General features: G+C 41.4%; 1 protein-coding gene across 2 annotated transcripts in view; it reads left to right on the top strand.

The window, feature by feature from the left end:
- PCMTD1 (protein-L-isoaspartate (D-aspartate) O-methyltransferase domain containing 1) overlaps positions 1-21,156 on the top strand; it is a 68,627-nt gene that overhangs the window by 13,319 nt on the left and 34,152 nt on the right. The window contains exons 1-2 of one of the 2 annotated variants that reach the window (XM_047073919.1): positions 8,392-8,608; positions 17,549-17,979. In XM_047073919.1, the coding sequence (XP_046929875.1) occupies positions 17,673-17,979 (307 nt within the window). In that variant the 5' untranslated portion in view covers positions 8,392-8,608; positions 17,549-17,672. Of the gene's footprint in view, positions 1-8,391; positions 8,609-17,548; positions 17,980-21,156 lie in introns of those variants that run through there. The other variant, XM_047073918.1, reaches the window with a different exon arrangement.

The raw sequence follows: 21,156 nt of genomic DNA, 5'->3' as shown, positions 1-21,156 counted from the left end.
AATCTGCTTTCCGGGTACCAGCGAAAGATGTTCACAGAGAGGTGTTTTCCCAGAGGCTGTCTTCTACCAACCACCCAGGGGAGGGCGCTGGGGGAAGCCACTGGCTGTTAACCCGCAAGCACCGCAGAAGCCTGCCGAACGGTGCACCGGACCTAGAAGCAAAGCCCTTTTTTCGTGCAGAGTCCGGCACCATCCTCTCGTGCTCCGGCCAGACATTACCCGTCAGTGGGAATTGATGCAGGAAATAGAATTTTTTTTCTATTTTCAATTGAATGAATTTGACATATGACACTGTATAAATTTAATATGTGTGATGTGTCACTGTGATACATTCATACCTTATGGTTGCCTTTGTAGCAATATTTTTCTTTTAATGTGTTTGGGTTTTTTTTTTTTTTTTTTTTTTTTTTTTTGAGAGATAGAGCATGAGCAGGGGAGGGGCAAAGAGAGAGGGAGACACAGGATCTGAAGCAGGCTCCAGGCTCTGAGCTGTCAGCACAGGGCCCGACGCAGGGCTCGAACCCACCAGCTGTGAGATCATGACCTGATCCAAAGTTGGCGCTCAAGCAACTGAGCCACCCAGGCAACCTGCCTCGAGCTATATTTATCACATGACATAATTACAGTTCAGTATTGTCCGTATTCATTACGCTGTGCGTTAGATCTCTGTAACTTATTAACTGCTCTTTGCATGTTTGTACTCTCAAACCCCATCAGTTTTACCCCCTGGTAACCATGATTTTACCCTCTGGAAGTAGAATATTCTTCTTTTTAATTTTTTTAAGTAGGCTTCATGTCCACTGTGGAGCCCAGTGTGGGGCTTGAACTCACAACCCTGAGACCAAGACCTGAGCTGAGATCAAGAGTCAGATACTTAAGGGACTGAGCCACCCAGGCGCCCCAGAAAATTTTTGATTTATACTTCATCTCTCTCTGGTGGAATCAGGGCAATTAACTGCTGCTGCTCTTAAAACCTCTCTCCATTGCTTTTCTTCCCTGTGCCATTCTAAACATTTCTCCCAACTGAAATGATGGCAGACACCTTTTGACATAAAGGCCAGTTCCTATTTTTATATTTTGTTCCCAGTCAGCTGGTCTTGACTGTTTCTCGTTTGCCTGTATTCTCTCACATTTAAATATCAAAAAGCAGTCCTAGTCCCTGGACCAAATATTTGAGCACTGCTTCTCTCTTTTTACTACCTTGACTCAAAAATTAGCTCTGTCTACACCTTAAGGAAGGACTCTACGCTTCTTCCCTGGCTTACTTTAACACTATGGGGGTTTTGTTGTTTTAAAACCAGAGAAAGTCTTGTTATCTCAGAAAAGGCGTCACTTTTTGAGCTTTTGTTGTATGATGTACTGGAAAGAAACTTGGAGCCTTGAATTCTTGGAGCCTTGAATTCTGTCACAGTGGCCTTGAGCAAGTAGTTTTGTCCTGTGCGTGACTGGGTGAACTTGATACTTTCAGGAGTTTTCTTCTTTACAGTTTATTTTTCTTGACTTGCTTTTCACGGATATCAAAGTGCCGTATCTTATCTGGGTTTATATGCACAGAAAACTGTATGAATTATGCCTCTGCTGTCATGGATTACAGACTTTAAAAACTTTAAATTCTAGAATGAGATTTCAGGTGTCAGCAGTACATAGGTATCCCGCATTTTATGAAAGTCCACATTGTACCACTTGGCTTTTACAAAAGACCTGCATTAGTAGCTGTTTTCACTAACTGAAGGAAATTGGAAGAGAATTTTCACTTTTATGAAAAGAGCCATTACCTACTAATGTAGGTCTTAAAGCAAAGTGGCCTTGGAAAGACTTTGGGGGTGGGGAGAATACCTTTGCCTCAGGCCCCTTTGGGTTGAGAAAGTTTTCTCAGGGACACTCTAGGATAGCCCAGGAAACCTGTAGTTTGTTTTTGACTCATTTTATTCTCCTTTTATTGTGACTGCCACAGTACCTCGCTGTAAGGAAGATGCCCAAAAGGTCTTGTAAAAGTGAATGATGTAGAAAATGTGGTACCCATGCCCCGGTTGCTTTCAGGTTGCCTTTCTGAACACATTTTAATTACCAACCTTTGTGTAACTCTTTGTACTTACAGTATTTGCAAAACTAAAGTATTCCTTCTTTTATGAAATTTATTGTGGTTTCACATTGCATTAATAATTCAGAAGAACATTTGTTGAAGTCCCCTGCCCGTGCCCTCCTCCCCCACTGTGTTTTTTGTCTCTTTGTGTCTATTTTTTCCTAGTGATAGTAATCTCCTCACTTCCCATCCTGAGGGCATTAAAGTGTCCTCAACTCTTTCCACCTTTATTAAGGACTCTGGAATCTCTACTGTGGTATCTCTGCTCCCAGGTTAATGTAGTATCATTACATTGTTGAAGATTATTTGTATGTTTACAATATTTTTTTTTTACATTTTTTTAATGTTTATTTTTTTGAGAGAGAGAGAGAGTGAATGGGGAAGGTGCAGAGAGAGAGAGAGAGAGAGAGAGAGAGAGAGACACAGAATCCGAAGCAGGCTCCAGGCTCTGAGCTGTCAGCATTGAGCCCAATGCCAGGCTCGAACTCGTGAATCTTAAGGTCATGACCTAAGCCGAAGTCAGCTGCTTAACTGACTGAGCCACCCAGGTGCCCCTGTTTACAATAATTTTTTACATATTTTTGGTAGCACACATTTGTCTGTTTCTGGCTATTACATTCCTTGTTAACTTGCTTTCATTTTGAACTCCTGAAACATTCATTTTGCCTTTTTTTTTTTTTGTAACTGTAGTACCGCCAACTAAATTTTAAGCTCTGTAAGCTTTTTCTCTTCTGCGACGAAGTATGCCCCAAAGCAGACCAGAGTAATAGTGCAGTGGAGGGTATAACTTGTCTAGCACTCAGATATCTCTGCTCTTCTTCCCATATCTTATTACTGGGAAACTAAACAAAATTGATCACTGGGGGTAGTCTTGAATTATCTTCTTTGTTATAAGGTGCGTCAGTCTCAAAGGCAGAAACAGCCTGAGAGGTCTGTGTAACTCAAATATTGGTCTCACCCTTCCATTTTCATTAAATGAATATCATGCCGAAGTTATTTTATTCATTCATTTAGTCTCTTTCGTCATTTACTGTTTGCTTCCACGATAGCCTCTCTGGTAAGTGATAGGAATTGGTCAGTAGCATGTGGAGCTTTCTCTTGAAGAAAAATAGTCCTACAGTCAGGTGGGTGAGAAATAATAACTTTGTGGAGCAGTGTTTCAGGTATAGTCACGGGTGTTTGAGAGCACTGAAGAAATGCACTGTTGTGGCCCCAGTGTTTGTGTCCCTGAAAAATTTTAATGTCGAAGCCCTAACCCCGAGTGTAGAGTGTAGGTGTATTTGGAAATGAGGCCTCTGAGGAAGTAATTAAGGTGAGTACAAAAGGGTCAGGCTCTGATCCTGTAGGAATAGCGTCTTTATAAGAGGAGATGTCAGTGTTGGTTCTCTGACCACACATCAGGGAAAGGCCATGTAAGAGAGTTCTCACCAGAAGCTGACCATGCTGACACCCTGATCTTGGATTTCTAGCTTATAGAACTGTAAGATAATTTCTGTTGTTTAATACCAGCCTGTGGTATTTTGTTATGGTAGCCTTAGCTTACTGATAGGCCCCTGAGTGTTCTGGAGGTGGGCTTAGAGGAGATTTCTAGGAGGAGGGGTTCCTTCTCGATTGAGAAATCATTGTAAAGCACTTGGTTGAGTGCCAGGCATCTAATAAATGTAGTACTTATTTAGTAAGGTACTTAAATTCTAATAATGGACAAAATCAGGCCTATGGAATTTCAGAACAAAGGCTGAATACTCTGCTTGTGGATGTGTGTACAGATGCAGGTATATTTGTAATAATACTGTTGTCCGGTGGCATGGGGTTCAGGTGACAGTCTGGGAAAGTTGAGGCTTTTGTCTCATGACCTTGTTTGTGGAAGACAGACAAGTATCACCTTTGTTAGGGAGATTCATCTTGAGGGGACGGTGGCAGTGGTAGTGCGTTTGCTGTGGAGGATGGGAGCGACTGAAGACCAGAGGTATTGCTAGGTGCTATTGAAAATCCAGTTGAGGGGCGCCTGGGTGGCGCAGTCGGTTAAGCGTCCGACTTCAGCCAGGTCACGATCTCGCGGTCTGTGAGTTCGAGCCCCGCGTCAGGCTCTGGGCTGATGGCTCAGAGCCTGGAGCCTGTTTCCGATTCTGTGTCTCCCTCTCTCTCTGCCCCTCCCCCGTTCATGCTCTGTCTCTTTCTGTCCCAAAAATAAATAAACGTTGAAAAAAAGAAAATCCAGTTGAGATTGAAGAACAGAAATCTTTAGTGGTACCGATCCAAGTGGTGGATTTTTTTTTTCTTCTGTAACACTCCACGGTATAAAACACTCCACAGAAGAGAGATACTGGATTGATGCAAAGTCAGGCGTTTACAAGAGGAGCGAGGCAGAAAGTTAGAACGAGGGATTGAAATAATGGAAAGTAATGGAGCGAAGCCATGTTTATCGGACATGTTTGGTTTGGGAAGAAAGTGATATTGATAGGTGTCAGCAGATTATGGTGCATGGCCCAAACCTGGCCCACTGCCTGTTTGTGAATAGCCTGCAAACTAAGAATGGTGTTCACATTTTAAAAAGTTGGAAAAAAAATTTAAGACTAAGTGAGAATTATATAAATGATATATAAATGTATCTGTAAATATGTGTTATAATTTAAGTTGCAGTGTTCATAAATAAAAAAATTCGGAACACAGCCATACTTTGATTTACGTGTCGTTTGTGGCTGCTTTTGCTCTTACAGGCACAGAGTTCAGTAGTTGTTAACAGAAACTAAGGCCTGCAGGTCCTCAGGTATTTACTGAGGCCCTCAGGTCTTTGATGGATGATCTTTGCTGTAGCACTAGTGACAATGAGTGTGGTGGTAGGAAAAGAATGGGCAAACTAGATGTCAGATGTGGGTGTAGAATAAAATAAGGATCCGGGGGTTGGATAGCGGGCGGGAGTAGGTCCTTGGAGTTGAACTTTGGGGCTCGAGTAGTTGTTGAAGACGCTCAGTTACTTGTGAGAGCCGGAGCGCGGAGACCGCAGCAGAGATTCCAGGGCTCCTGCTACCGATGGAAGGGTGGACACTCGAGTGTCTTCCGGTGGGAGTGGGGGAATGGGAGATTGCTGTTAATAGATGGGAAGATGTAGTAGAGAAAAATGCAAAACATGTTTTCCTCCACCTTTTGCAACCAGAGTTTGGGTTTATTTTGAATCACTGTTTATCTTTTAGGCATTCATAAACAAAGGGAAAGTATGTATGTGTGTTTTCTGTAGCTTTCTGTTTTATACGTGTGTGTGTATAGTTGTCCAAGTCAAGTTAACGAGCTCATACTGATGATTCCTTCAATTCTGTCCAGCATCGCAAGGTATATTCGCAGTGTCTTTCTCCAGTCATTCCATGCTTTGGTTTCCCTCAGAAACATCGTCCAGCTATTGAGATCTTGGTGAAAATTGACACCTAAAATCCAAAGTATTTTATAGATATTATATATAGATTTTTATGCATTTGATAAATGTTTCTTGAAATGGGACCATGGTCTTTTGTGAGGGGATGAAGTAAGCCTGTGTTAATAGAAACCAGTAACGGATTGAGTACTTGCTATGTGACAGGGACTGTTGTAGGCAGTTTACATACATTATCTCAGATACTTCTCATGCTACTCCTGTGAGGTAATTATTGTTACCAGTATTGTTTTTATCATGTAGCAGCTAAGGCCTTGAGAGGTGAATGATGTTCCTGAGATCACATAGCTAGAAGTTCTAGAATTAGGGTTCCAGTCTAGAACCTACACTGTGTTATATGATCTTTAAGTATAATTTTTATTTATGTTGACAACAGCACATTCTGTTAGAATATCACTTGTAATGAAGCTACGACTTGATATGAAATTATTATAATTTGATACATTAATATTCATTCTACAAATAATCTTTTTAAGGGTAGCAAATGAGTAAAATTGTTACATTCCTATTGGTATAAATCCTGTTGAATTCAGACCAAAATTTTACATTGAGTTAATGTTCTAACTCACCACTATAACCCGTGTGGATTCAGTCTAGATATACTTAATACATTGTTTTCTGTAGTAGTTTCATTTTGGGCATTTTTTTTTCCTTACAATCTCCAACAAATTGTCATAAAGTCAGGTTTCAGTAATATTGCTTGCTATCAGTAATTAAATACTGAACTTAAGGAAATTTTCTGAATTTTTAAAAAAGAAGCATTCTGCTCACTTAATTTTAAGAAATCTTGGCATGCCTAGGTGGATCTGTCGGTTAAGCGTCCGACTGCTGATTTCGGCTCAGGTCATGATCTCACCATTCATGAGTTCAAGCCCTGATAGTGCAGAGCCTGCTAGGAATTCTCTCTCTGGTGACCCTCCCCATCAAAATAAATAAACTTAAAAAAAAAAAAATCTAAACAAAGGAGTAAATTCGGCCTTTTTGGCTTTATACTCATGTTTGAATAGATTTTCTCTTATCTAAGATTAGTATATAATGACTTGCAAAAACTTGGGTTTCTGACTTGTGTGATTTTTTTTTTCTAAGTTAAAAAATTTTTTTTCTAATGTTTGTTTGTGAGAGAGAGAGACAGAACATGAGTGGGAGAGGGGCAGGGAGAGAGGGAGACACAGAATCCGAAGCAGGCTCCAGGCTCTGGCTGCCAGCACAGAGCCCGACGTGGGGCTGGAACTCACGAACCGGGAGATCATGACCTGAGCTGAAGTAGGATGCTGAACCCGCTGAGCCACCCAGGTGCCCCAATGACTTGTGTGATCTTGGACAAGGCAGCTGCTGGGGCTCAGTTCTTTATCCATGAAATGAAGCGAGCTTTCTGTAACTCTTACCTTATAAGAAAGCTCTCTAATTTGACTTTAGCTTCTGGAGTTTGGTCTCTTAGTCCTGCGTACCTGCCATAGTTCCTGAGGCATAAGTAGGCGCCCAGTTTTGTTAATTGAATGAGGAAATCACCAAATGGAAGTCTTTTGTGCAAGACTTAGAATATCGAAATGGAAGGCAGTACTCGTAGGTTTGAGTAATTTTTTTTATGGAGAGCGACAGCATTTAGTATTTTAAAGTGTACTATTAATAAGCATTCTCAGTTACGAGTACGCAGTTTGCTGTTTACAGTTCGAAGCCCAATCTGATTAGTGTGAAATAATTCCTTACATTGTTAAAAGCTTTCAGTTGTGTCAGTTTATTGTGGCCAAATTGAAAGTAATTTTTAAACATTTTTTTTAATGAAAGTACACTAACCATTTAAGAGACTAATTTCCATGAAAAGAGATTGTCTACTGAACTGAAGCCATTCTTTGACTTTCTGTCCTCAGTGTGCCTGTGTCCTGCTCAACTTGCTGGACCAGTGGTGAAGAAGTTGTTTAAGTGAAGCCTGGCGGGAGGTACTGAGCTATAGTTTAATAAGCTTTCACAAGCGTTTTGGTGGTTCAGTTTGGACCGTTTTCTCCAAATGAGTTCTGTTGGTACAAGATTAATCATTTAAGGTGACCACTTCCTTTAGAGCTTGTAACATTGTGGTGATGATCTTACGATTACAGTTTGAGAACTTCCTTAACTTTCTCTGGGTCATGAGTAAAAACAGGGATAGAGTTATTTGTCCCAATAAATGAAATGAAGGTATAGTATCAAATGTGGTGTGTGTGTGTGTGTGTGTGTGTGTGTGTGTGTATTTGTCAAAGGGTCTCAGACCTACATTTGCTGTTTTATTTCTGATAATGTGAATATTAGTGGTAATGCATGACATTAGATCTATGAATAAGACTGAAATATGTCTCATATGGAAAATCTAGAACAAATTGTTCTCAATCGGTTTTCTTCACATGGGTAGTGCAGGTAATACCACCTGTCCTGTGTAAATATCCTGGAGTAGTTAATGAAATTGTATGAGTTGGTATAGAAGCGCTGCAAATTAAAATGATGTATAACGAGGTATTTTGTTCTATGTAGCTTTCACTGCCTGTCCATAGATAAAATGGTCATGGTGGACTCTGGAAAGATACCATTTTATAAGGCCAAAAAACTTTATAGTTAACCTGTTTACATTTTTTATTTTTGTGTAGCAAATATGCTTAGACAGTTTTAGAGTTATTACAGGTGCCATCGAGAAAATTTGATTTAGTAGCAGTATCTTCCAGGTGAAAAAACTAAAGCCAGGAAAGATAACAATTTGCTCAAAATTGTATGGTGTGACAAGGCCATTCTTTGCATTCCACAGTATGATATGCAGGAAGAATATCTCTGGTGTGAGTTCATGTTTTGGTTTGTGATGGGAACAGATGCCGATCATCTGAACTCCCAAATTGTGGAATTTTGCTTCGGGGATATTCTTTTATTTTTATTTGAATATTGTTCTTTGTGAACTCAAAATGTTTCAAATAAAAGAAGCCCAACTTTAAAAGACTGACCGGAGAGGAGCTGACAATGTATATGCTTTTCTCTCCTGCTTCCCTATTGATCTCATGACATCCTAAGAGCATCGTTCAGCAGACCAGAAAGCCCAGTGTCGGTTCAGTATTCTGCCTCAGACTTTCCCTGAGCTACAGGAGGTAAATAACTCTTCTGTTTGAAAAGTTTTTCTGGGCCGTAGCTTCTGTAAGGAATTTTTTTTTTTTTAAGTATTAAGGTTGGTTAGTACAACACTTATTGTTTCTTGAAAAATTGAAGATGTTAAGCAGTAATCCTAAACTTTGAGGCAGTAATTCTCTGAGGATTTTGGTAGTTCAGAGATACGTGGGACTGCATATCGAGGGCATTTGGAGTATACTTGTGTGGTGTTTAGGGATACACATGTCTAATGGTGTACTCATACAGGTTTTAAGAGGTCATATATTCAGATCTTAGAGTAAAAGGAGCGGAGGAGACTTTGGAGGTACATGAAATCCTGTAATTTTCAAAATGATAAGATTTCAGCTTGAGTTGTCTCATCTTGTCCTTTAAAAATGTTTTATTTTCCTCTCTCACCTTATATCCCATACCTTGAACTCACGTAAAGCCGCCTCCTGCTGTTTTTTCCAGTCTTGTTTGAGTTTGCGCTGGTCTTCACTGCCCCCAGCAAAGGAGAATAGGAAAGTTAAAAGAATGAGGGGGGAGGTAGAGGGAAGAAAAAGGCATAGGAAGCAAGACTGGAATAGAATTGAGAATATAACTGAAAAGTCTACGTCTGTGAATATAGGCACCTTGCAACTTGATAAATATCAAAATATAGAACCTGGTTGCTTCTAAACAGAACTTTATTTTGTTACTTGAGACTATGTGTAGTAGTGAATTGAAGGGTTGGGGAGGAGACGACAATCTTGAATTATCTTGAGAGAGTGGCTTATCAGCCGTCTGATCAGATGAAGATTCCAGAGTTCAAGAGAATTTAAAGGAAAAATACAGTTTCACTTTGCTGGTAGTTGTTAGGTATGTTCAAATTTGAAAGTATTTCCTGAAGTAAAAAAGCTCGAAGTTGCTCTTACAGTGTATTATGTTTGTTATTTATTAAACGCTTGCTAACACCTTTACAACTGTGATGAATATTTTAAATATTTATTTTATCTTCGTTTTATTTGATCTTTATTATTGAGTTTACAATTTGGATAGAAAAGATGTGTTGAACAAAAGAAAACTATACGAGACAGCTACTTTTTGCTGATTTATGGAACAAATGCTCCATTAGAGAAAATTAGCACAGGTGGAAGTTAGCTAGTAAGTTACCAAAGAGAGTCTCGGTACCTGCCTGCTTCCTGAGCCCGTGTAAGTGAGCACAGAGGGCAGCTGGTCCTGATGTGGGCCTCGTGGCCTAGTTTATGGCCCAGAGCATGACAGAAGTCACTGCATTGGTTTGTGTTTGTTTGTGGTTTTGGTTTTTTTGTTTTTACATTAACCCCTCTCAACCAGTTTACATGCGAAGGGCTGTATTATTCCTTTCCCTTCTGTATACACTGTAACTTGGCTTTTCTTTAGGATTTACATTTTCACCCTTACTTCTGTCTTCAGGAGGTCACTAAGTGATAACGTCACTAGATTTCAAAACTGACACTTTTTTGTTTCCCCTTTTCGGTCCTTTGTGTTTAAAAATGAACGTTTTGAATGTGTCTTTTTTGTCCTAGATGTGAAAGAAAGTGAATTATTTATTGGACATGTGTACGTTAGAAGTCTTATGCGCAGTGCACTCTTTACAAATTTATGATGCAGTTAATATTTTTCCCATTTTATAGACAAGGGCAACTGAAGATCACAGGTTAGACTTTTGCCTGAGGCTGCATAGTCAGTACATGACATCAGATGCTTTATTTCCACTATCCCATTCTTCTTTTGGAACCCAGAGTACTAGAGGGGAGGAAAAAGGAAATTGGAGAGAGGGAGGGAGATCTGAATCTTCTTAGCTAAGGGGATGAAAAGTTTACTTTTGAATTATGAGCCAGGAGCCTCTTTGCAAATTGTTCTGTTTCAGAAGAGTTTTATGGCTTGCCAAACTGGATTTGAGTTGTGGCTCAGCTACTCAAGCTCTGAGCTTTGGTCTCTTCATTATAAAATGAAGTTAGCACTTCCTCATAGAGTTTTGGTGAAGAAATAGAGCCCAGAGCCTGTATGTAATAGAGACATAGGAAATTGCTTGTGTATATTATCACTAATAAAAAAAAAAATTAAGATGTGTATTTATCATTGGATATAGACTTACCTGGATGTTCTCCCGGTAGCTTTGGGTGCATGAGTAGTGAATCTTTAATGTTGGAGGAAAATATTTTCCTTCTGCTCTTCTAGGTTCTTTGGCTTCTCTGATAATCAAATTAATATAAGACAGATTGATGGGAGAAAATTTGAATTGTATGGGACCCCCACAAAGACAGACCCAAGGAGAAGCTGGGCAGTTGAGGTTTACATGCCATCCATCCATCGAGAGCTACGAAGTGGGATAGGGGTCTGGGAGGTCATAGGGAGGTTCACGGGATGGTAAGAGCAGATATTTGTCCTACTCTGCAGATGGGTCAAGAAAAAAAAATGGCCTTGGTAATAGCTTTCTTTCTGGGCCCACCTCCTTAGCTAAACTCCTTTAGGTGGTTTAAAGAGAGGTAACAGTTTTGCTTTAGGCTGCTGGGTCTTGATTGCCTTCAGCTCAAAATGGTCCACATGCCAAAGTGGTACATCTCAGGGAGACTTGTTCTGAACCCCTTCATTAGTCTGTCCTTCCCTTTTCTTTCTTTTGTTGTTCTGTATTTATAGCTCATCAGATCTGTTTGCCATCACTGAGAACCCCCCCCCCTCCCCCCCCCCCCGTGTCTTTGCACACTCAAAACAGGCTTTGTGCGTGGCTCCTCTGATCTTTGGGGTGTGAGGAAGAACGACCCTCTGCTCATGCCCTCAAATAGCGTGTTGTCCTTTGGATGACTAATCTTCTTTCCCCCAAAGCGGGTGAGCCCTGTCCTCACCTTTGCAGAGAACGGAGCAGCGAGCAGCACCTGGCTGCCTGCCCCTGGTCGCTAGGAGGGAAAGAGCGTGAGTCAGCGTTCACTGTTCCCCAGCGCTGCGACATCTGTCCGCCATCTGTTTGCCGCCCGCCTCCTTTGACTTGTTTTTAACCTTCCGTAAAACATCCCTAAGGGGCCTGAAAGACACCGTAATATTGAACTGGGCCTTCTGTAGATCTTCCCCTAAACCAAATACTTTGAAACCACATCCCTTATTTTGAAAGACTGGCAAGCAACTTTTGGGAACACCTTACAAATCATCTCAGGTGAGCTCTTGTGAATGTACGCACCCTGTTGTATTCCCCCGAACCCCAGCACGCATACTAGAAAGAAAGTGCCAGGGAGCGAAATTGTGTTCCGTGAGTTGATATGATGACTTCGTTCTCAAAAGATCTAACTGCATAAGCTGTCCAGTCTTCTTTTCTGGCGTTTCTCTATTCTGCCTTGGCCTTTTCTTTTTCTTCGATTCCTTAGTTTGCTTTTATTGTTTAATGCAGGACTTGAACATTCCCATTTCTTTCTTTTCCATGTTTGGAGAGAATGGCAGGAGTGGGGCACCAAAAAAATGTGATCAAAGTCACAGAGGTGCCCAGGCATGGACAGACATTCCCGCACAACTAGAACTCAGCTGTCCTCAAATGCGGGTTTGATGCCAAAATGGCAGGGAAATTAGAGCTCTGGGGAACCTTAGGAATCCTAGAATTTAGCCTCTTCATTTCACAGGTGAGGAAATGATGTTTTGGAGAGCTGCCCAGAGCCATACAGCAAAGTTTATCAGTGGGACCAAGGCTAGACCTTAGTCTCTTGGCCTGCATTTGGCACTTTTCCATGATCGAGGTGGAATTATCTCAGAATTAACAAACGACAAACACTTCTGTGACTTAATGCTGCGATGGTTTTTTAATAGTGTTTGCTTTACTCATAAAAAATGAAGTGTATTTCAAGTCAGGGAATTATTATTGAATTATCACAATATTCATTACAGATTTTAACTTACTAACTCTTCACATACACAGTAAGTGTAATCCAAAATTCACTGCCCAGCAGTCAGGGAGGGGACTGATTATATTCTGGTGCCTCCATGCGGTGGGATAGCACACCTGGATTTTGGAAGAATTTTTGATGATGTGAAAATGCTTAAGACCTATTTGGCAAACGTTTGAAATAATAATATTACTAGTTTTGTTAATAAGAAAGCATATATGTGCTTAGAAAGTGAATATTAACAGTGGCTCTTTAAATATTAGGGTTATGAATCATTTTTATTTTACTTGGTTTTCAAATTTTATGCAAATGCACATATTTTTATAATTGAATCTGTCAACATTATGGAAATGTGATTTAATTTATAATCATTTTCCACCCACTTTTAGGAACTGTATGATAAAATGACTTACCTTTGAAGCTCTGTGGTATAAATTGTTAATAATCTCTTTTTTGTTCTTTGATTTTTCTACCATAAACTATTTTATTAAGTGTATTTTTATTCCTTCAGAAATTATTTTCTATGTGTCTTTAGATTCATCTGGTCTAATACACACACACACACACACACACACACACACACACACACCCTTTATATTCAGCTTTACTTGTCAGTTTTGTTCAAATAATGCATGTGCACAATTTAGAAAGTCAAGTGATCCCTTGAAGACAAAGCCTGGCAGTTCATGGCTTCACTCGTTTCTACCTGGAGACTCACACTCCACAGGGAACTTAACGTGTTCAGCTCTTTCATGGTAAGGAAGTTACCTCCGCATTGCTAACTAAGATCATTCTTTTGCTCTTCTTCTTAAATATTTAGACAGCGTTTAGCTTCCGGAATCACAGATGAGGTGTTAGCTCCCATATCCCTCTTTATCTCTTCACCTCTTCCCTCTCATCCTTCCTAGTGTGCTTAAATGACTATTCGCGTTAAATTCTTTTTTTTTAATGTTTTTATTCATTTTTGAGAGAGAGGGAGTGAGCAGGAGAGGGGCAGAGGGGGAGACACAGAATCTGAGGCAGGCTCCAGGCTCCGAGCTGCCAGCACAGAGCCCGACGTGGGGCTTGAACTCAGGAACCGTGAGATCATGACCTGAGCTGAAGTCGGATGCTTAACGGACTGAGCCACCCAGGCGCCCCAGCGACTACTCACATTAAATCAGCCACTGTGTTTTCACTATTCTGACTGTATAAACATTGTCTTCCCCAGACCAAACAACGAATTGTAATTATGTTCTCTTTCTTTTACAGTTTTGGTTTTTCCTTTACATCTTGTTTTAAAATTAGTCATACAATATGTCTCTCATCTCAAAAGCCTTTGCTGGCTCCATTGTCTGTGGGAGGAAGTCCAAGCGCTGTGTGTGTGTGTGGCCTGCAAGCTTCCTTTTTCATGTCTCTTAGTCTTCTTGCCTCACCAAGCACTGCTTCTATTCCTGCGCTTCAGCTCTGCACTATTATTTGTAGGGCCTTACCGGGGGCAGACGCATGGCCTCTTGTCTCCTCGTCTTTTCCACATGTTTTGAATACTTTTCCTTCCTTCTGCCTTCTTGCTTACCCGGTCTTCCACCTTCAGGAAAATCTTCCTGTCCTTTTATTGCGTCCCCGCGTCTGGGCTGAGTGCTCCATAACGTCCTTGCACGGCTCTGCTTCTCCCATTTCACAGTTTTGCGTGCCATCTCTTCTCCAGACTGATCTGTGGTCCCTCACATTTCCTAAGATCCTTCAAGGGCCTGAGGTCAAGTACTGGGTTTTTCTATAACATCTGAAAACACCTACTAATGTTTCACCAAACAGCGGGACATGTGGGAGAAATAGCCTTAGGGCATACCACTGAAAACCTGTGCAACTGTATAACCAGGTTACTGACAAAGACAGACAAAGATAATAGCAATCCTCATAAAATTTCTAGCATAGCTAAATCTACTGGGATTTGCACCTGGCATCACAGTCCTTCAGTCTTTCACAGCCTTAAACCCCAGGGTTCATCTTCGTTTTGAAATTTAGGCCCTAGAAGACAGTTTGCTTATGGATATAATTTTATTTTCATATGTATATTTTCATCAGAATTTTAAAATCTGAACCCCTGGATATAGCCTTAATTCATATGTTGTTTTAATTCAGGGACAGTGTCTTATCATTTTTTTTCATCTGCATTCACAGCTTCCCCAGACCACTTGAAGTAACTGTGACAGCATCTACCTTAGAAGCAGGTCCTCTGTAACTTCAGCTTTTTGCTGAAAGTTTTCATAAGTTGCTAAGGTGTCTCTGTAATGTGCATAAGCTTGTACCTTGCTGTCACTTCAAAGCATGAACATGCAGACCACCATGACTGTTATCTGCACATCCTTACCTTACATGTTTAAGGAAACATGATGCATTGCGGTGATTGCTCCTCTTATTCCAGAAAACCTTTCCTGATCACCTCCCTCCTGGATACCCTACAGCTTTGTGTTCAGATGGGTTTCTTTCCCATCAGACCAGAGCGTCCCGGAAGTCTGGTTCAGGTCTTGCGCTGCTCCTTCTTGACAAGGTGATGTGTTTCCCAACTTTCCAAGTACCTGCTCTCCGGTCTCTTGCAGTAGATCAGAAACGCAGATGACACTGCACTCTCTGAAATGGAAGTGTAATTCTCCTGCCCTTGTTAATCTCCCTTCCTTGTTAATCAGGCTCCTTCTGAAGCTGCGTAAAACTTTTCCTTCATTCGTCAGTGAGAAGGACCAAAGTATGATCGGATTCCAGGCTTAAAAAAAAAAAAAAAAATCACTGGCCGACGGGATAAAGGTTTTAAGGTGATCGAAAGTACCCAGCTGCATGTAGTTTCTTAAAAGGGTCATCCACTCTGTCGCTTTAATACCAGCCATTTCCTCAGCCTTTGATTCCCTTAGTCCTTCAACTGTGTTACCCAGTCTGTGCCTTCTTGAGAAAGCTCTCCTGGGTTCCTGGATCCGCTTTCCTTTGGGCTCCTGTAGCAGCAGTCACATGCATTGCAGTGTCCCAGCCAGGCCTTTACAGATTGCTTCTACTTGAAAGTGGGCAAGGGATTGCCTTCCTCATAGGCTTAGCGTAGCTTTTAAGGAGACCATGTGTTTTAATGAAAACACTGAGTACAGTACAGGGCCGCTCAGCAAATGGGAACAGTTCTTACCGGTTTGATTCTTCCTCCTGCCTTTCTCACCACGAGTGAACACTTCTGTGTAGTGAAGTCAACATTTGTTTGTTTGCTGTGATAAGTTGGGGCAGGTTAGAGTCCAGAAGGACCTGAGAAGGATTGGGTCACTCCTTAGCCCTGGAAGCAAAGGGAAGGGGAATAGTTTTTCAAACTAGTAAAATACTGCACTTCGAGGAGAGCCATCAAATGTCTTCAGAGTCAGAATTAGGCTTCATAAAGTCCTGCGATAGGTGCCACGCTGGGACTGATGAGCGTAGCCATTTTTTCTTCCATCCCGGGAAGGCATTCACTCTGAGTACCAGGTGAAAAGTTCGCCTACGCCTAGAGGCCGTGTCGTGAAAAACAAAACGAAACAAATCTCTAATTGCTAGAATTTTGCTCAGCGAGTTAAGATGCTTGGGTTAGAAAGGGATGCCCAAACTAAGACCTGTGGAAGGAAGAGCACGTTGACGTCTCCAGCTGCACCGTGTGCTGCCAAGTCAACTCATTGAGGATGGTTCTGTAAGCCCGTGTGTTTTTCCAGTTACTTCTCTTTGGGGTTGTGGGGGCATTGGAGCCAGCCAAGTCACTTGTTGAAGTGAGTTTCCATAAGTTAAGTAGTGTGACATGAGTTCACAGTATTTCCTCTGCTCAGAAAGTTTAAGGAGATCACAGGAAAAGACAAAAGAGGACACAGACAGACAGTGGGGACAGGGCCTGGTGAGGAAGCTGTCCCTGGACTATTGGGACAGTTCAGTGACAGAAGTCTGAGAACCCTGAGGAAGCCCGAGGCCTCAGTTGCTCATGTACTCAAAAGTCGAGAGTGAGGGTACAGCCCTGCCAGGGCCGGCTGTCAAAACTCTTTCGTTTTTGGCTAAGGGCACTTCATTTCTCACTTTCCCTCCCGTGACTTATTAATTCAGAAATCAGTTGTTACGTGAAACTCATTTATTAACCGTAGTTGAATCAAAGATTAAATTGTGTATCATGATGATGTGTTAAAATTCTTAGTTTATCAAGTTGCACTTATGTTTTCATTTGAAGATGCTGAAATTTTTAGTTGAAGTTTATTGTACCTGTGTGTAACATGTTCTGGTGCTTATGCTATTAAAGTTTTTAATAAAATTTGTGGTCTCCTTATTTATCACCACAGGGTTTACCAAATAAAACACTTGAACACACATATGTTTGTGTGTGGGTATGTGTATTTTAAACATGTGGGAGTTTGTTTTAAAGTGGGTTTGTTTTGTTTTGTTTTTGTATTCAGTGTTTGGGTAATTATGTTGCTTTGTGTTAACATTTTGAATTTATGTGGTGCACTTAAGATTTTTAGCATTTAGGTGGTAGTGGATTTCTAAATTTAGGAAGTTTTAAGTCAGTGAAGTAATTCATGCATGTTAAACTAGACTCACCATACTCCGAAGGCTGCCTGCCTTAATGATTAAGAGCATGGTTTCTGGAGTCGGAAAGACCTGGAACTGTGTCCCAGAATTGTCGCTTTCTAGAACAGCTCTGTTCAGTGTGGCAGCTACTGGCCGCACGTAGCTGTTAAGCACTTGAAGTGTGGCTGGGGTGCCTGACTGATTTTTACATTGTATTTAATTTTACTTAATTTAGGTCTAAATAGCCACCTGTGACTAATGGCTACCCTATTTGGCCTTTCAGTATGAGGTGACTTAACTCTTCAGTGTCCAAGATTTGCCACAGGTACCGAAGAGATCGAACTTAAGCTACCTTTTGTGGTTGTTACATGAATAGATAATAATCTTGAGGAACTTAACCCTATGTCTGGAACAAAATATATCCTTGAAAAATGGTAGTTATGATGACTATTATATATTTACTAAACTGGAATTACTTTGAGCATTAATTTAAACCTGTTTATTTTTATTCTTCCCTTTCAGGATTAATTTATTTTTGGAAATCAAGTGCAATATTAAAGGGAAAGCAAACCACACTCCATTATTGGAAGCCATTTCTGCTAATTTTATTACATTTTAAGATTTATGATTTGATTTGAATACTATCATGGGAGGAGCTGTGAGTGCTGGGGAAGATAATGATGACTTAATTGATAACTTAAAAGAAGCTCAGTATATCCGCACTGAAAGAGTGGAGCAAGCCTTCAGAGCGATTGATCGCGGAGATTACTATTTGGAAGGCTACCGAGACAATGCGTACAAAGACTTAGCCTGGAAGCATGGCAACATACACTTGTCAGCACCTTGCATTTATTCTGAAGTTATGGAAGCGTTGAAACTTCAACCAGGATTGTCTTTTCTTAACCTGGGAAGTGGAACCGGATATTTAAGTACAATGGTGGGCTTAATTTTAGGTAATTTTATTTTTGTGAAATTTTATTTTAAAAAGTAAGCTGAGTTTGTATAACTGTTTATGATTTCCAGGGTTTGTAAATTTGTATACCTTTGAATGTATATACTCAATAGAGTAGTTCTCCTCCTTACTTGAGTGTGGAAACACAAGGCAGTAGCAGTCTTTTCTTCCTCTCAGCCCTGACCCTGAGAGGCAGCATGTGCATCTCATCCTAGACTGAAGAAGTCCTCGGAAGTGTTTTTTCAGCCCCCGGTGATCGTCTGTGTTCAATATTGGACAGCTGGTAGGCAGAGAGCTCAGGAGTCTCGTGTAATCTATTTCAGGTGAAGGGCTGTGATTGGCGGCTGGCGTAGAGTTTCGTGGTCCTCTGTGTCCCATTTTAAAGGGAAGGGTGCCAGGTTTCTGATAGAGACACAGGAGTGGGTGTAGAGGGGGTGTAGAGTATATACATGGCACTGGTGAGGCAAAGGAAGGGATTGGAGAAAGAAAGTACGTGTCAGTAAGCTTGCGGAGGACATGCTGTCTGTTCCGTCAGGCATTGTTCTTGGTGTAAGTATTTAGCAGTTATCCAAAGGAACAGATCTCTGCCTTTGGGAAGCTGGCTGGTGGTGGTGAAAGCACTTTATGTAGAGTAACTCATTTAATGATCCTAATTATCCTGTGATGTACGTACCATTAGGATCCTGCGTATAAAGGTGAGTAAACTGAGGCACAGAGAGGTTGAGTGACTTGCCTCAAGTCACATGGCTGTGAAGTGACACCTGGGAAAGACGGAATGTGGGTTGAAAAAGCATGGATGGAGGAAAATATGCTCTGAGACATGATGTTGATGGAAACAGCCATTATTTTTACCAAGTGCTGCTACGTGACAAACATTGAGGTAGAACACCAAGGCCCGTCATGTAGACTCTTGCCCTGGAGTTCACAGACTGATGAGAGTGGAGAGACTTGAAAATCAGCAGTTTTCATCCAGTGTGATACATGCTATCGTTGAGGCATGTGCTCAAGTTGTAGTGATGAGACAGTGATTTAAAATTCATTCTGAAGTGATGGAGAACCATTGAAGGATTTTGAACAGAGAAATGAGTATACTCTCGTAGGGGGAGTCTGTGTCTCAGGGTGTGGGACAGTCCTAGTTTATCCCTGTTGTCCTTGCATCAGTATGTATAATGTCCTTTTCTTTCCTGAACTGTCCTAGTTTGGGCAGCCAATTATGTAGTCCCATTAAATGACTTTAAAGGCATTTTCAGGCCTGAAATTCTCCTTTCTTACACACTGACTGGCTCCTTACTTTGTCTCCTAGTCCTGGAACCTGCAATCCAGCTCATAAAAAAAACAACTGAGTCAGTTCGTGATACGTGATACAATCCAATAAATAAAACATTCTGTTTCATCCCACAACTGATGAGTATGTTTTTGATACGGGATGGTATGTTAAAAAAGGGTGGCCCATTATTAATTTTTACCAACAAAGAAGTTTAGCAGCTTACATTTAAAATTGGTATTCCTGCCCTTCCTGAGACAGGAACTTCTCAGCAGGTTGGGGACCCCAGACATCGATTAACTTTTGAAAAAGGTCCGGTCTCTAGGGTTTGAGACTGTCTCCAAATGAAAGGAAATTAGTCGAGGGAGTCCGGACAGCTTTCAAGAAACGGGAGTTGCCTTTTTGAAACCGTGCATGTTTTGGCCAGGTCTGGCAGCTTTAGGCTGGCGTCTAGGCCTCACAGCCTGTCTGGCCAGTTTCAGAGCACCTGTCACCCTCTCTTCCACTTCTCTAGCCCTGTCAGCTCGCTCCTGCAGACGGAGGTCAGTCGTAGCGCAAGGGCTGGGGGGAAGGCGGGTCGTAACTAGTTAGCGACCTTGCCAGCAGGGAGATTGCCCTCTTGAGCTCTACTCAGTCTCCTCTCCAAGAGATTCATTTCCTGTGGCCAGATAGATGCATCTGTAGGCTGACCTCAAGCTTTATTGTGTCTTGAATGTCTACATCCATACCAGAGCGCAGTGTGGAGAAACAGACCCCCGTGTAAGTGATCCATGGTGCACTAGATGTTTTCCTCCTGTTACAAGGCTCCAGGGTGTCATGGTCTTTAGTTACATGTATGACGACGGTTACTGGACATTATGCCAGGATTTATCTGTGTCTGACAGAGTGAAGGCCAAGATAAAGTTCTTCGTGTTTTGATGTGGAATAGTCCTTTGGTGAGGAAGATAAAAGCACTCTAAAGAAGGAAAGGCAGAAAGCAGAGTCTGGAAAACAGTGATTACAGCTAATAAACCTTGGATTGGTCTAGCTTCTGAGGAAGCCTAATCTTTTTACCCCTGCCTCTCCGTTTTTGGTTTGCTTTGTGAGTGCTTTAAGCCAGGACAACAGAACTAAAGAAAGTTGCTTCCACGTGCCCTGTCATTAACCCGAGCGTGGTGAGTCGGATTTGGGTCCATTGCTTCACGGTGACCTTATTACCAGAAGCTCTGTCCTTATTAAGTAACTAACATCATGGCTCTAAGCCATGCTTCTCTCCCGGTCACAAGATGAGGGTGACAGGTGCTCACCATAGGCAGTGGTTCTCCTCCGAGGACACACCGAGCTTGATCTGGAGGAGTCCTGGCTGGCGCCCGGAGAGTGCGGTGCCTGTGGTTTGGTAAACACAGATGAGAAAATTGCTCGTTGAGGAATTTCCACCGCCACTCCAGAAACACACCTGTAGCACGTAGGCTACAATCTTGCGAGAGCTTTTGTTCAGTGAGAGGAAGTTAGGTTTTCTTAGTATCAGGAAATTTCTCGTGGCTGAAGCAGTTGTTCGTAAGTGAAATGTGTTTTTGCTCCAGACCTGGAGAACAGATCACTCCGACTCCTAATGTGCCTCATTTAGACAACTTACTTCACATTAAAGATAAATTCTTATTCCTCTGGCTTTTCCTTAAGTCTTCTGAGAACTAAAGACTGACACAAAGAATCAAGTACTGATTCCTCCTCTCAGTGCTGTCTTTTTCATACCTATGGAATCCCATTGAAAAGCAGGATGCAAGAAAAGGGCTCCCAAGTCCTCCGTTTCCCAGAGTTGAGTTATAACTATCAGATCTATGAAGGCAAATCGATCTTACGATCTTTCTAATTCAGGTGGGGGTGGTTCTCCATTCCGATCCTTTTTGCTTAGGTATTCCCTCCAATTTTCTTACA

Source organism: Lynx rufus, unplaced genomic scaffold (assembly GCF_022079265.1).
Source record: "Lynx rufus isolate CCGP_SWC_20201006 ecotype Redwood Valley unplaced genomic scaffold, mLynRuf1.p SCAF_12, whole genome shotgun sequence".
NCBI lineage: Eukaryota > Metazoa > Chordata > Mammalia > Carnivora > Felidae > Lynx > Lynx rufus.
This window is presented reverse-complemented; position numbering and strand designations above follow the sequence as displayed.